The sequence below is a fragment of the Haliotis asinina genome, chromosome 1 (assembly GCF_037392515.1).
Source record: "Haliotis asinina isolate JCU_RB_2024 chromosome 1, JCU_Hal_asi_v2, whole genome shotgun sequence".
Classification (NCBI taxonomy): domain Eukaryota; kingdom Metazoa; phylum Mollusca; class Gastropoda; order Lepetellida; family Haliotidae; genus Haliotis; species Haliotis asinina.
Genome location: NC_090280.1, coordinates 23,716,471 through 23,732,145, shown reverse-complemented (window position 1 = coordinate 23,732,145; position 15,675 = coordinate 23,716,471). Strand labels below are relative to the sequence as shown.

The 15,675-nt window shown below is 40.5% G+C and overlaps 1 protein-coding gene across 8 annotated transcripts in view; it reads right to left on the bottom strand.

Moving 5' to 3' along the window:
• Nucleotides 1-15,675, bottom strand: part of LOC137288891 (uncharacterized) — a 148,297-nt gene that overhangs the window by 7,808 nt on the left and 124,814 nt on the right. For 6 of the 8 annotated variants that reach the window (XM_067820822.1, XM_067820819.1, XM_067820823.1 and 3 more), the window contains 14 exons: nt 12,185-12,277; nt 11,640-11,762; nt 11,089-11,166; nt 10,197-10,296; nt 7,967-8,125; nt 7,222-7,324; nt 6,527-6,671; nt 6,048-6,124; nt 4,971-5,078; nt 4,600-4,742; nt 3,540-3,729; nt 2,709-2,857; nt 1,198-1,392; nt 199-345 (listed from right to left, as the gene is read on the bottom strand). In XM_067820822.1, the coding sequence (XP_067676923.1) occupies nt 199-345; nt 1,198-1,392; nt 2,709-2,857; nt 3,540-3,729; nt 4,600-4,742; nt 4,971-5,078; nt 6,048-6,124; nt 6,527-6,671; nt 7,222-7,324; nt 7,967-8,125; nt 10,197-10,296; nt 11,089-11,166; nt 11,640-11,762; nt 12,185-12,277 (1,810 nt within the window). The remainder of the gene's footprint in view (nt 1-198; nt 346-1,197; nt 1,393-2,708; nt 2,858-3,539; nt 3,730-4,599; nt 4,743-4,970; nt 5,079-6,047; nt 6,125-6,526; nt 6,672-7,221; nt 7,325-7,966; nt 8,126-10,196; nt 10,297-11,088; nt 11,167-11,639; nt 11,763-12,184; nt 12,278-15,675) is intronic. The other 2 variants (XM_067820820.1, XM_067820826.1) reach the window with 2 other exon arrangements.

The window sequence follows — 15,675 nt, the reverse complement described above, 5'->3', positions numbered from 1 at the left end:
CACAAATGGGATATGATGATGTCAGCGAGCCTAACCTCCTGAACCCATCAGCTACCTCTTATGACATGCACGGGTTATTGAAGACCAATTCTAAGCAGTATCTTTATGGCTGCTACGGGTGGTTGGCGAATTATAGGACCACATATGGCCTAGTAAATGTTTTAGGTCAATATGCATTGACTGAGTTGATGCACCCACCATGAGGAGTCACTGACAGATCCACGTCAATCGGGACCTCACGACCACTGTTGGTGAAAGGGTTGTCATAAGAATGGTGATGGAGGATTGCCGTGGCGTCGGATGACAGGGATCTCTTGTGGTGACTTGTGTGTGGGTGCTTCTCTTCTAGGGGGAAAAGCAAATTAATATGAAACAATTAAAGTTCTGCATGCAAACACTAACACTACTATATTACTGTGTTACTACAGACCATTACAAACACCATGCAGCCATGGGTTATGGTTGTCATCCCTGGCAGTGTGTGAGTGAGTGAGTAAGTGATAGAGTGATAGAGTGAGTGAGTGAGTGTAATTTTACTCCAGCTATATTCCAGCTGCATCAGAGCAGCTGAAACCAGAAATGGGCTTCATACATTGTACCCACGCAGGAATCGAACCTAGGTCCTCTGGCATGATGAGTGAGCGCCTTAACCACTCAGTTAACCTGCTGTCCCCATCCACTGAAGAACATGGACAGAATAAATAGATCATACTAACACAATGTTAATGTTAAAGTAATACTAACCGTCATAACAGCCTACTTCAGATGTTCTGCTTCGCTACATATTATCATACATACAAGTAATTCAGTTTTCGGGAAATACTTTTGATTCACAGTTTGGATAAACTGTAGTTCAAAGTCTGAACACAATTATTCCAACAAACATTGTATTAAATTATTTCACAGAATAACCTTTTATTATTATTATTCTGGTTCCATGATAGTCTACAATTAATAACTTGATAAATATAAAACACAAATATTGAGTGACAAAACATGCTTCATGCATAACCAACTAAGTTCTAATCTAATTTGCTAATCTACCAATGATGCAAAGAGCCAAGCAAGACTCAAAAGTCTTTGGCACAGATGTGTGTGTTGAGGGAGTCTGGGGGGAGTTGGGTAGGGGTAAGTGACAATGCATACTGTCTATGAGTATATGAACCATAATAACGTTGAAACAGTAGTGCCCCGTACCTCCATAGACATTGACGACCATGAGGTTGTCGTTGACCTTGGAGCACCTGCTGCTGGAACTCCGACTGGAGCTTGCCAGAGAAAGGAGAGACTCGGCACTCTTGGCCGTCCGGAGTCTCTTCTTCCAGTTGTGGACATCCTCCTCTGTCAGGGCCTTGGCCTGGCGCGACCCCACACCACCAAGACTCACAGTGTCTGCAACACAACGTGGGTGAGTAGGAGGGACGCCTGGCTTGAACTCCGACTGAACAACATGTCAGGTCTATATGGCTATTTCAGCTCTGTACAATCAGAAGATTGTAGAAGTCTTATCACCTTTGATACCTTTAGGAACCAGTGCTGACAGAAATTGGGTAATACAGGAGAATAGCTTGAGTTCAGTGGATCCTTGCACAACTATGAGACATAATTTTGATAGGTACCTAGACAACCATAGTTATCAGTGGAGAAGTGAAGAAAGAATGAGACTGAACAGCAGTAGAAGTTGAGTGTTGTGAGTGAGTGAATGCTTGAGTTTAGTTTTACACCACTTTCAGCAATATTCCATCTATATCACAGTTGGGGAAGGCCATTGTACCCACGTGGAGAATCGAACCTGTGTCTTTAAGGTGACAAGCAAAAGCTTTAACCACTAGGCTACCCCACCACCCACCTCTGTGACTTGTGACAACGAGTATGAATGCTGTATATGCCTCCAACAGCAACATTCTAATATGGCACTAATCTGTAAATTTGGGAGTCTGAACGAACCAGTGATGGTGAGGACCAACAGGAAATGTTAAACAGAATTTCACCTGAACTTAGATTAAAGGACAGCACATGAGTCACAAGAGCATGAATGAGTTGAGAGGCAGAGAGATGAACATATCTTGAACCATACAAGCTTTAACTTGAAAGAGAACAAGTATGACTTCAGGCAGTATTTCATACTCTAAGACCAGTATAATTTATTTTTGTCCATCAAGCAGGTAAGCTCCGCTATATATATCCAGACATTGATACTAGAATCTACTGAAATATCAACTGGCTGTGTCAGAGAGGACTGAAAGTTTTGACAAGGACTGCTGAGTCTTAGAAGCAGGTTAGCTTTGCTGATGAATGTCCTCAACTTAACATTAGAATGATATCAAGTGCTTCAAAAATAACTAAGTTTTGGCACAGAATGCGAGGCTTGTATCATTTAGGTCAGTCAAGTAAGCAGGTAAGCTTTGTTGATGAATGTCCTTCACTCAAAATTAGAATCTATTGAAAATGATATCAAGTGACAGCTTAAAAAATAACTGCAAAGTTTTGACACAGACTGATAAGTCTGCATCATTTCATTCAGCCTATTAAGCAGGTAAGCTTGGCTAATAAATGTTCATCCAATCTACTGAAAAAGATATCAAGTGACAGCGTTAGAGGTAACTGAAAGTTTTGGCATGGACTGCATATGGGTTTTCCCCTTAAAGATCTGACACTGAGAAGCAGCAGCAGCAGTAGTAACAGCGACAGCAGTGTTGTGTTCCTACCCAGCTCCTTGTGGCTGCCCTGTATGCTTGACTTGCGGGCCTTCTTGATGCTGCCAGCCCGGGGCTTGGAGAAGAAGGATTTCCACCCGCTCACTGGCGACTTCTTGTTGCCCTTAGACGACGTCTCCTTCACCGTGTTGGCCTTCTTCCTGTTGAGGCAAAATGGGACTTTGAACTCATATGAAAATCAGTGTGAGAATACTGAACACCCTTATAACCCAGACTTATCTTATCCATTACATACCTGAGACAGTGTTTGTGAATGTTCACAACAGGACATGTAACTTTTTTAATAGATTCTGTGAGAACTACAATGATAACTCTGTACCCCTTATATACATGTTTACTGTTTGTATATTTCCTGGAAATTACACTTGTATGGTTTTACGCTGCTTTTAGCAATATTCCAACAGCATCAACAGAAGACATCTCTCATTCACAAATTGTATCCATGTGTGGGATTGAATGTAAGTCTTTGGCATGACAAGCAGACATATCAATCACTAGGCTACCCCACGGCCAGTGAGCAAGTGAGTAGTTTGATACCTCTAAAAGCTGTATTCCAGACACCAGAAATGGGTTTCGCACGTTGTACTCACATGGGAGATCAAACCAATGAGTTCAGCATGATGAAGAAATGCTTTATAAATAACTGAGTCTTGACCAGACAAACCAGTGATACTGTTCCCTTATGTCTGGCTACAACAAGAAGCAATGAACTAGTGATACAGCCTGACAGACTTATCCATACAAAAGAGAACTCTAGAGCCCAGAGAACTGGTCTACATATGTTTGAAACGGTTGACAGATAATCCATGTTAGTTACATTACCTGTATCCAGGAAGGTCGATGACCGTATGGTACTTGGAAGGTAGACTGTCAGGGCCACCCCCAACATCAATGTAGCGCTGGTTCGGGTTGAGACCTCCGAGGAAGGCTCTCTCTCTTGCCTCCTCCAGGGTGAGCAGACGAGTAGGGGTGGAGATCGCTAGGGACTTGGGCCGCGGTTTCTTGTGAGATTCTGTACAAATATGCATCGACTTCAAAATCTTGTAAATAGAATGACTGCGACCATACACCAAAACGTTATAAGGATATAAACAGGTTCAATGGAAGATGGTATCCAACTGATTACGGGGCAAGTAAGACTTATTATCAATGGTTCCAAGACTTGCCAAAGTCAAACCATAAAGCATTCATACAAACTGCCTTTAATACAAGCTAATCCGCAAGATGTCATGTAAATTTTCAGTGCTGGTTGTTTCTGTGAGTGTATGATGACATAATCATGACATGCTATCTGATTGGTCAGGTGCATTCATGTAAGGTGGTGGTATGGATATCATTATGACATAGCAAGTCTTTCTCGCAACTTCCAGCAATATTCCAGTAATATTATGGCGGGTACACCAGAGACAGGCTTCATGCATTGTACCCATATGGGGACTTGAACTCACTTCTTTGGTTTGTTCAATTTCCAAGATTCAATGGAATTCAACATAGGCAAATTTAGTTTAAAAAAGATGGCCACTTGAGAAATCAGAACTGATCCTACACTGCTTCAGTTACTAAACTGAGAGCCACAAAGTGTCCCTGTAGTCTTGTGGCTGTACTCTTCTGAGTCTTTGAACCCCAATTTCAGGTGATACATATAAAGGCCAGAATTTAGGGATGTGAACTTAATTATAGGGGACACTATATTTTGGAGTATATTCTTGCTGACTCATCCACCTGATAAAGGAGTAAGAATATACTCTGAAACATCATGTTCCTATATATAAAGAAGCTGACATAAATTCTTGCCTCTAAGACAATTCAGTTTGTGAAATCCCTCACAGCTCCTACTAACGAACAACTGACACTGCAATATGGTACACTTCTGGACACTTACTCTGTAGCTCTGGTGATGAATATGAAGGCATTTTATCACTGAAGATGATATCACAGTAGCAGATGAGACACTCTGTCACCACAGCCTGTATCCCTACTCCCTGAAGGGCTGCTGCCCCGCCACCCATCTCAAGTTCCTTGGACCTGTAACATCAACAGCAAACTTTGGAAAATAGCAGATTCATGTTTTCCATTGTATTCAACATTATTCCAGTCAAACAATGGCAGCAAGGTCACTTTTGTTTGTTTTGGGTTTGACATTTCTGCTTTCCCTGTTACAGAAGAAAGAGGGAGTAAGTCAGTGAGTATGGTTTTAGCAATATTCCAGCAATATCACAGGGGGGAACAGCAGAAACTAGTCTGGAAAAGTACCTGAGAAGGTTGGGTGCCCAGACAATGGCCAGGTTCTTGGAATGCATGCCAGTGTCAGGGCCGAAGCCTGCCACCCTTGCCAGATGCCGCATCAGATATTCTGTGGTTCTGTAACAAACAGGATAGACTAGTCAGCAATATCAGTTATATTACAACCTTAAGTCAGAAACAGTTATAACACATCAATTAGTAGTCAGCAGTATCAGTTACATTACAGCAGTCAGCAATATCAGTTAAAACAGTAAAATACTTTCATAATGAACTCAACTGAAATTAGTTCACTATATCTGCTGTTTGCTATTCATGAAATTCCATTGCAAGAACAATAAAGGCATATCGTACGATACATTCCTACTCACTTCATTCATTCATTCATTCATTCATTCATTCATTCATTCATTCATTCATGCGACAGTTACATTTGTTTCACTACAAAGTCTGTGATCTTACTTTGTCCACTTCTGGCTGACTGTATACATGCTACAGCCTAATTCAAATCGGCAAGTGAATCAAATGAAGACATATCAGTTGTCTTCTGCGGAACTAGAGAGTTCGTCAATGTTTGAAGCACCATATTGGTATCAGCAAATGAAGGAGGGGCCTGGTCTGTTTCATCACTGTTCGTGTCATAATCATCACATTGAGAATCAGTCTATGTCATTCTGTTGTGCTGATCGGAATCGGCCTTCACAATGTCATCATCAGTCAGGTGTGTCTAACTCTGAGGTCAGATTTCAAAGTGAGCACTGCTGACTGACACTGATTTGAGTTCGCTTAGTTTGTTATTCACACCATTAATGAGTGTTAACTGGGACTCCCTGGGATTGCAAATCAGTTCGCTATATCCATTAAGTTTGTTATAGAGAATTCCTTACTCATTGCTATTTTATATGATAATATACAGAGGTTTCTTTGGGACTAAATCAGTTTGCTATGGCCATCAGTTGATTATATCCAGTTATATCACAACCTTATGTCAGCCTATTGTCTTCAGTCAGCAATATCAGTTAGATCTCTATTGTCTTCAGTCAGCAGTATAATGACAGCTGTAATGATGACGCAGACAACAACACCCACCTATAGTGAGGAGGGGGAAGCTGCTGCACCACATCGTGAATCTTGAGGAGCTTGTTGTCCTCGTCCCGTACAGCATCCTGGAACATAACAATCACAGAGGTTGAGGTACACTTACAGCTTATGAAACATCTGGCATGGAGGTGTTGTCTTACTTCAGACTGTATTTACACTATACTCACATCTAGCTTCACTCTAACCTCAAATTCACAATTCACAAAACAATCCTTTTTTAAAACATTAATAAATATTCACCTCTAGTGCTCATGAATAACACAATGAATTCATGAAGAGACATGGTTCGATTTATAGAACACTAAGGCACATGGTAACAGCTCCAAAGATCACCATCCAGGTGGAACTACTGGAGTGTAACTATTACAGTATACTTACAGCAAGACGTCCACTATTAAAACAATTAGTTTTAGTAAGAAGCTGGAATGTGGGAGGGGTTTGGCGAGTAACAGCTGGGTCATACTTACAGCAAACTTGTCATACAGCTGGTACGTGAGGAGGGGGTTGGGGAGTTCACGGAAGTACATCTTGAGGAGTGAGCTGATACTGTGGATGTCCTGCAGGTAGCAGTCGGCAGTCAGATCCGGTACACGGTCCTCGTCAAATGCCAACCTGCCACAGCAGATATACAGAACTCAGTGCTAAGCATGTAACTGATGATAAAATTGGAGATGACAAATATCAATTCTTGATAGATACAGCTAAAAAATATTCATAATGATGAGTGAGGGAGAGATCAATGGATTGATCAATGTGCTTTAGCCTGCAGTAAGCAATAGCTCACTTATGTCACAAGTCAGTGAAACTGCATATTTCTGCTTTCCCTGTTACAGAGGAGTGAGTGAGTGAGTGAGAGTGGTTTTATGCTGCTTTGAGCACTATTTCAGCAATGTCACAGTAGTGCACACAGGAATGGGCTTCACAGTTTGTACCCATGTGGGGAATCGAACCCAGCTTTTTGTGATGAGCAAGTGCTTTAACCACTAGGTTACCCCACTGCCCCTACATCACAAAGGTCTCCAAGTACAACACTGTGGACAATATACAGAACAACCACTTCCATCCTTGCCAAGCTAGGTCACTTGAACCTCTTTGGTCAACTCTCAGAACACTGAACACATTCCTCATAATCAGAAACATGATTTGATATTGTGTGTCATACCGGAGCTTCTGGATGTTGGAGGTGATGCCGGAGAGGCGGTAGATGCCATCTACAATGCCATGCTTCTCTATCACCTCAGTACAGCTCTTCAACACCAGCGGGACTACAACAGACAAAACACATTGCAAACATACACCATGACATACACTGCCCCAGCAGGGTTTGTGCCAACACTTAAACATTCAGTAATACACTCCAGCAACATCAGTGGTGGAGAACTGACTTGAGGTTTCCTCCAGAGAATAGAGAAACATACCAGCTTTATAAAATTCATTGGATATATTTCTAGCAATATCATGAAGGTAGCAAATTCCATGTCAGAAATGAGGTGACACATAACATACTTACTTCCTGGTACAGGACACACAAGTAACCAAGTATAGACCTGGATCTCCTCATTTTCATTTACTTTCATGACAAGATACTGGGAGCTCAGTTCACACAGGATCAGTCTTCACCAACTTATGCTTGTCATAGAAAGCAACTAACAGGATTGGGTAGTCAGACTAGATGACTTGGTTGACACATGTCATTGTATCCGATTCATGTAAACTGATGCTCATGCTGCTGGATCACTTGATTGTGTTGACTTGTTTTTGAATAGACTGCCTCCATATAGCTGGAGTATTGATGAGTGCAGCATTAATCAACAAACAAACTCAGATGACATGGAATCTCCACATGGAGCTGCACAACAGAGGTGTTGGGGAAAACCTGAAGTTGGTGAAAATGTTGAAGTACTTACTCAACTCCCCATCATTGCCTGAGTTGAGGAGGTGTTCCCCGAGATCGCAGCCGAAGACTCTCTCCTTGACAATACCGGATTGCTTGAGCTGGTTGCGAGCTGGACGGGTGGAGAAGAACGTCCGTAAGAAGGACATCAACTTGCCATGCTTTTTCATCACTGCAAAAACAACATGCATAATGCTAGGTTCATGCATCAAGCAAACACACAGGTAGGTAGGTTAGTGATGTTACAGAGTGAGTTGCCTCCCTTCAATTCCACATGCTGGGGTCAGTACAGGAAGTGGGAGGTCTGGGGTAGGAGCATAGTGTTGCCAAAGTCACCATTCAACATGTTTTGATACATTCCTGCAGTGTAAAGCTGGTAATCATCCACAATTTTCAGAAAGCTTCATCGAAAGCTCTACATCTATTGAATTAATCTGGGGTTGAAAAACATAATTGGTATTTTGCACAGCTGCCTGTATTAGTCTGCCATATTCTGGAAGGCTTCAGATACTCAAGTCTGGTCCAGAACATGAACAGCTGTTGAAGGCAACAATACTTCTGATGAATGGAAGGTAGGTGTTCTGAGCATAACCATATCGGGATGATGGGGTAGCCCAATGGTTATAGTGATTTCTCATCATGCCAAAGATCTGGGTTCAATTTTCCACAAGGGCACAGTGTGGAAGGCCCATTTCTAGTGTCCCCTGCTGTGATATTGCTGGAATATTGCTGGAAAAGCAGCGTTAAACCATACTCGCTCACAATCATGTCAGTTAATAAAACAAACCATTTAATGTATTGAGTCAAAACAAATCCAAGATTCATGCAAGTCTGTGTTCACAAAGGATCAAATAAACCTCTTACTCATGCCCACAGACATAATCGGAAAATATAAACACTGTCGCCAGTTATTAATCACTGGTTTAGTAGCATATATATAGCTTGATTAATATGGATGTAAATGAGGACAATAATGAAAAATAGAGGAATACATATATTGGAATAGGAAAGGGGTGTTGAAAACCGTTGATATCAGGCATGTCATTCCATGTAACTGTCTTTGAACAATCATATCATATGCCGCATGTCTATTCACAAGCAAGTTATTCCATATCAAATGCCCATTCATGAGTCGGTTATTCCACATCAACTGCCTATTCACAGACTTGATATTCCATGTGACATGTCTTTGAACAATCATATTAGCCAATGACACTTGTCTATGTTCCTTCTATTCACGAGCATGTTACTCCATGTCCGTTGTCAACTCACAAGCAAGTTATTTCATGTCAATTGACTATGTACAGCCATGATATTCCATGTCACTTGTACAATCACATTAGCCAATGATACCAGTCCATTCAATAGCATGTTATTCCATATCAACTGTCTCTATACAGCCTTGATAGTCCATGTTTGAGTCAATTTAGTCATTTCAGCCAATGACACTTGTCTATTCATCATGTTTACCTGGACTCATTATATTTCTTGTCTTGGTTTCAATGCCATTGTTAGATATTGAGCCAAATAAGTTCAAGTCAAGATAGCTAGTGCATGGACAGTTAATGCTGTGTTACATTCAACACCCCTGTTAACTCCTCCATTAGTCTCATTGCAGTAATCAGGCCCAGGACACAATCATGCTGTTATTCAACTCATGCACAACCTTACAGCCTTGGTCAATGACAAAATCATCACATTCATAAGGTACTTCAGATATAACATCCATTCCTAAATTTTTCAAATGTTCCAATTCAAAGGATATAAGTACACGCAGCAAAACATGCCAAATGGATAATATATAATGCTGAAGAAAAACTTGCTAGAAGGAATATCAGCAATGTTTCAATCACAAACTTATATATCATTAAATATTTATGACATAACCATAATAAGAATCTAGATAAATTGGTTTAAAAACATTACTTTTTCCACGGTGATTATTAATTTGAAACTTTTTGACTCTGTGTGTAACTAAAAAATCAGATTAAGACAAATCAGATACTTTGATTTCTGAAAAATGTACTGAAAATGGAAGAAACTTATAACTGAATTCAAATCAAAATAGGTTTTCATCAGATACTCTCATGTTGTTTTGTAATTTCTTGAAAAAGTACACAAAGTAGTTGATAATTGATGTTGAAATCCAGTGAGTTCCTTGCAATGGTTTAACTGCATGTTACAGATTGTGCGACTCCAAACTGTGCTTACACTACGGCTGTACGGTTAGAGGGTATACTTACAGGGCTTCTTGGAAGCTGGAGGTGGAGGTATACGTGATGCCATGGATGGCGGTACCTTGTCCCCGATCACCTCCACACACTCACTTGGGAAGAAACCAACCTGCCAATACAAACATTGACACAACATTGTAAAATGAAAGGGTTTGGCTGTGATTTGTTTGTTGTTTAACCTAGCTGTCACCAATATTTCAACTACTTGATGGCGGTTTGTAAATAATCAAGTATGGATGAGACTGTCCAGTGATCAACAGCATGAGCATTGATCTACGTAACTGGGATATGATGACATGTGTCAAGCAAGTCAGCAAATCTGACCACCCGATCCTGTTAGTCGTCTCTTATGACATGCATTGGTTACTGAAGACCAATTCTAACCTGGATCTTTACCGATCAAAAATGAAAGGAAGTGTGCTGTTATCTGATCTGTTTAATTATATGATTATGGTACAAGGATTTGAAACCCAGAAATCTCACAGGCTCTTTACTGTGCATAATAGTAGAAGGAAACTTCTTTTGTAAATCTCAAATTTGGAAGAGTGAGTGAGTGAGTGAGTGAGTGAGTGAGTTTAGTTTTACACCACACTCAGCAATATTCCAGCTATATGGTGGCGGTCTGTAAATAATCGAGTCTGGACCAGACAATCCAGTGATCAACAACATGAGCATCGATCTGCGCAATTGGGAAACCGAGGACATGTGTCAACCAAGTCAGCAAGCCTGACCACCCGATCCCGTTAGTCACCTCTTACGACAAGCATCGTCGCCTTTTATGGCAACAAATTTGGAAGAAATAATGTCAGGAAATCATTAAGCTAGTCCAATTGTTATCGCAACATTTTGAAGTAAACATCTGGTCATGAAACTTCCAGAGTTTTGGATGGTGCCTTGTTACCTCAAACCCTCTCTTCCCTCGCCACCAAATGGTATCATCTGCTGGAGGCATGTCAATCACAGACACAATGTCTCCCACCTGTAATGGGGAGCATCTCATGATCAGTATTGCTCTACTCAGACATGGATTGCATTGTATGAGTAAACTGTGAAAAGGGTAAAAAGTAAACTGAAAATAATCAATAAAGTGACAAGGCTGGACAAAAGGCTTGTGTCTGATGACATACAAATATTGATGTTACTTGGTGCCTAGAAAGCTATAGATATTAGTTCATTCATTGATCATTTGAGGTCCCACTTGTTATTACACTAATGCCAACAATGTTCTCCAGCATTGATTAATTGCTGGCAAAGCTGGTGTATTTGAACACCTTATTTGACACAGTATTTGTATCTCAGATTGTCTTCTAATGTCTTTTGACATGTTTAAAGCTGTAACTAATAATTCCATGTGATTATTCTTATTCATTGGTCGTGAGAACTGGCAGGTCACCCTGGCCTCAGACATGCCAGGTGACGCATAATGCATGCTTAGTATCTTCTGCGACTTACATCGAGAGATATTTCATCTACAGCTTGAGCATTGTAGCGCTTGACGACGTGTGCAGCAGCAATGGCGGGGGTATTGATACCGGAGTCGTCAACAGCCAGCAGCCGATTACCTCTATTGTCAATCTAAAACATGGACATCAAGAGGGATATCAAGTGAGTGAGTGAGTGAGTGAGTGAGTGGGCGAGTGAGTTTAGAGTTTAGAAATATTCCAATACTACAGGGGACACAAGAAGTGGGCTCAACAGTACCCATGTGGGGAACTGAACCCAGGCCTTTGGTGTCATGAATGATTTTTTTAACTGCTAGGCTACCCCACCGCCCCTCAAGAGAAGAAGTTATTCAGGAGTCCTTGCATTAAGAATGTACCTTTCATTATCATCAACTGTACTTGACTATAAAATGTGCAGCATAACCTTCAGTAATATCAGTCATAATGAAGAAAAAGTGAAACAGGCTTCAGAAACATTTCCATGTGAAAACTTTGATGAAGACCATTTAAACCATTTGGTTCTCAAACGACACATAGACTTGTCAGACAGCATACCTCTAACCAGTTAAGCACCGATCCACAGTTGATCATACTTCCAGCAATCTCCGAGAAGTGCTTCAGGTACCTCCTCAATACCCTCTCCAATTCCTGCAACAAGAACAACATCAATAAACACAAAAAAAACCAAGACTAACACCCATGACATATGGAATTAATCAAGATCTCTCTTACTTTATCAGATCTTTCAGTGCAAACAACCCACTGTAAGATTTGCTCTTTCAAATGACTTCAGTTAAAATCTCTCGAGTTCAGACCACCAAACTGAGAATACATATCACCCTATTGTGAGTTCAAACTAACAAAATAGGAGTTCAAGCCACCCAACTGAGAGTTGTGATCTTCCATCTATAGGTTCAAACCACCCAACTGAGTTTTCAGACCTCAATATCAGAGCTCAGACTACCCAGTTGTGAGTTCAGATCACGAAATGCATCCATCCACCCTATCTAGATCATACAAAAGACATAACATTTTCATTTATCCTGACAAAGCACATGCCTTAGAACAGCTCATATTCCATTGGCTCTTGTCACAATTGTCAGTGACAACATCTATGTTGATGACATTGTTTCAACAGGATACAAGTTCTTCTGAACACATGGACCTGGGTGAAACAGGAACTGTTTGTTTAGTGTGATCCAGAAAAACAGGTGATCCAGAGACACTTGTGAACCTTCCCAAAATGTGTAGAATTGAGTAACTGGTATCAGGTGGGACTGTAATACATCTGGACTTGTGTGTCCTGTTGTTGAAATCACAACACAATGGATATGATTAGAAATGAATCATTGTTGGTAGATGCACTGGACTCCAAGACAACAGAGTTGTCTCCCTTTGGCTATAGTAATCTCATGAACAAATCCTAGCGATGAATAATACCTTGGACACATTAGTCATAGAAAAACACAAGAGCAAAGTCACAACCCTACCACAATAATTATCCAAACCAGTCACAAGAAAGTCTGCCACTTTGTTTCTGACTGACAGCACATGTTCCACTTCTTGAAGAGGTCAGGAAGTAAGTGACTGCTCATCATACACAGTGGGTGAGTGAGTGAGTGAAAGAGTGAGTGAGATAGTTTATGCTACTTTTAGCAATATTCCACCCATGTCATGGCAGGGGACACCATAAATGGGCTTCACACATGTGGGGAATCAAATCCAGATCTTCGGCTTTACAAGTGAAGGTTTTCACCACCAAGCTGCCTACGGCCATAATCATCTTCCTCTACCAATATACTTGAGTTCAAAGTCACAGTAACATAGGGAGTTCTGTTACAAATGTCACACAATGTCTTCAGGTACAGGCTGTTCTAACACAGCAGACACCCACTGTCTGGTATACATGACCTTGTTCTTGCTGCAAGCTAAATCCTTTAAAATCATATCCAAGTTTGCTATACAGCCATCACAAACGGGTTGTTCTCACACAGTATAAACACATCCAGACCACCTTTTCCAGGTCATAAGCAGTTTTTCAAATGTGTAACAGTCAGTAGTTTATCTTCGTGGACATGCTGTGCCCAGACAGCAAAAAGTCACCCACAGACATATTTGACTATATCCAGGCCACAAAGAATTGTTTTCCTAATTTCTATTTTAGCTCGTGTTATCAATAATCCACATGTTATTGGCATGACAAACTGATTGTATGGATATAAAATGGGTTCAGGATGATAACATGTGACGGTAAGTTTTGTAAAAGCCTGTATCTGACACTTCCTGTATTAGTTGACCTTTGACCATGTGGACTATATGTGCAGCAGTTGCAGTAAATAACACAACATCTGTCCTCATGGTAGTGACAACGCCCCTCCACGTATTCAGTCTTGTAAAGATCTTGCCATATCTATTCCTTATGGTCAGAAGAACCCTATAATAGACTCACTAGAATGATCTGTCACAAAATTCAAATTATGTGATGACTGACATTACAGGAGGATTATCGATGTTCTGTAGCTCTGGTTAAATAAATAGAAGTTTTTTTGACTTGTTGACATCTTGTCACCTTTCGCTGACAATTTTCTCCCACACTCCACCTTGACATTTCTGACACTGTCACCACATGCTGTTTCCTTAACAACAGAACTGTTTCATGAAGCAACCTTTACTAAGGTATTCTTTAGCACTGCACTGAGGTTACCTTAGTGACTTATGATCACCGCAGTGCTTTGGGAAAGGAGACCCAGATCTTCATTTCACTGTCTAAAGACTATGATGAAAGAAATCTTCAAATGTTCACAGTACTATCGATTCACATGACAGACATCACACGTGTCATCCACATACATCTGGAGGAAATCCAGGACAATAATTCAGGCAAGCACCTGTCATTTTGCAGTCCATCAACATGACAGTCCTATAGCACCACATCCAAGGCGGAACTCTTTAAGTCAAACCTGATGGTTTTTATCTAGTCCTGAACATCAAAACCTCTGCTCACAAGGAAACTTTATGCCTGAAGTAAGATTCTGTCACAGTGAAGTTTTAAAGAAATCTTGATAGACTCAACAATCAATATCCACATGACATGTTGTCTTGATGTGGGATCTGGGTGATGTACACAGAAACACACACAGTCTGATGCAAGCTTGTCAAACATGGCCTTGGTCTGCAGGCTCAGAGTCACCTATATTTTCTCATCTTATTCACCCATTGTGCATCAATGTCACTGTCACCTAACTACACCATACTGCAACCTCAACAACACATAATCTTCAAAACACCACTAATGCTTCATCTGTGATTCTTCTCATGAATTATGGCCATTAAATTCCACAAAAACAGATCTAATTCATTAACATCACCTTAACAACACCTCAGAATTCAACAGTCCATGTTCATGAAATCAGTGTGAAAAGTCATGTCAATATTGTCACAACCAAGTGTTTTTATGACAGTTTCTTCTTCTGTTGTCTCCAATATTTCTAGATATTCCTCTGATGGTGACAGAACTCTATCATAAGGAATGCACCTCAGAAGTCAATATTCCAATACTCCAGAGAAATCCACCAGAGAAATCACATTAAATGGTCCAGATTTCTTGATAACGCTTTGTCTCCACTGCTGTCTCTAGCATGTTCCTTTGATTACAGCTGAAGATATATTTCAATATTTGTGACAAACTTGTTCAGACTTCTTGATAATGCTGTCTCAAGCATGCTGAGAAATTCCTCTGATCATAACTACAGTCATATATGAGTATTTGCACCAAACTTTCAGATTTCTTTGTATGTTTTCTGTCTTTCCACTGTTGTCTCCAGAATGTTGACAGACATCTTGTCAATATTTCCATCATTTTGTCTATCATAAAATCGCATCCTCTCCATCACATTGGGTGGCATTTCCACTTAATTCATACCACAAATACATGAAACAGAATATGCTGTCGAATTCAGGTTGTGACTGTTTCCAGATTCAAATCCTCATTTTCCTTTGCATGATGAAAACTGTGGTTTCGAAATCTGTGGACATTTTCCATAACT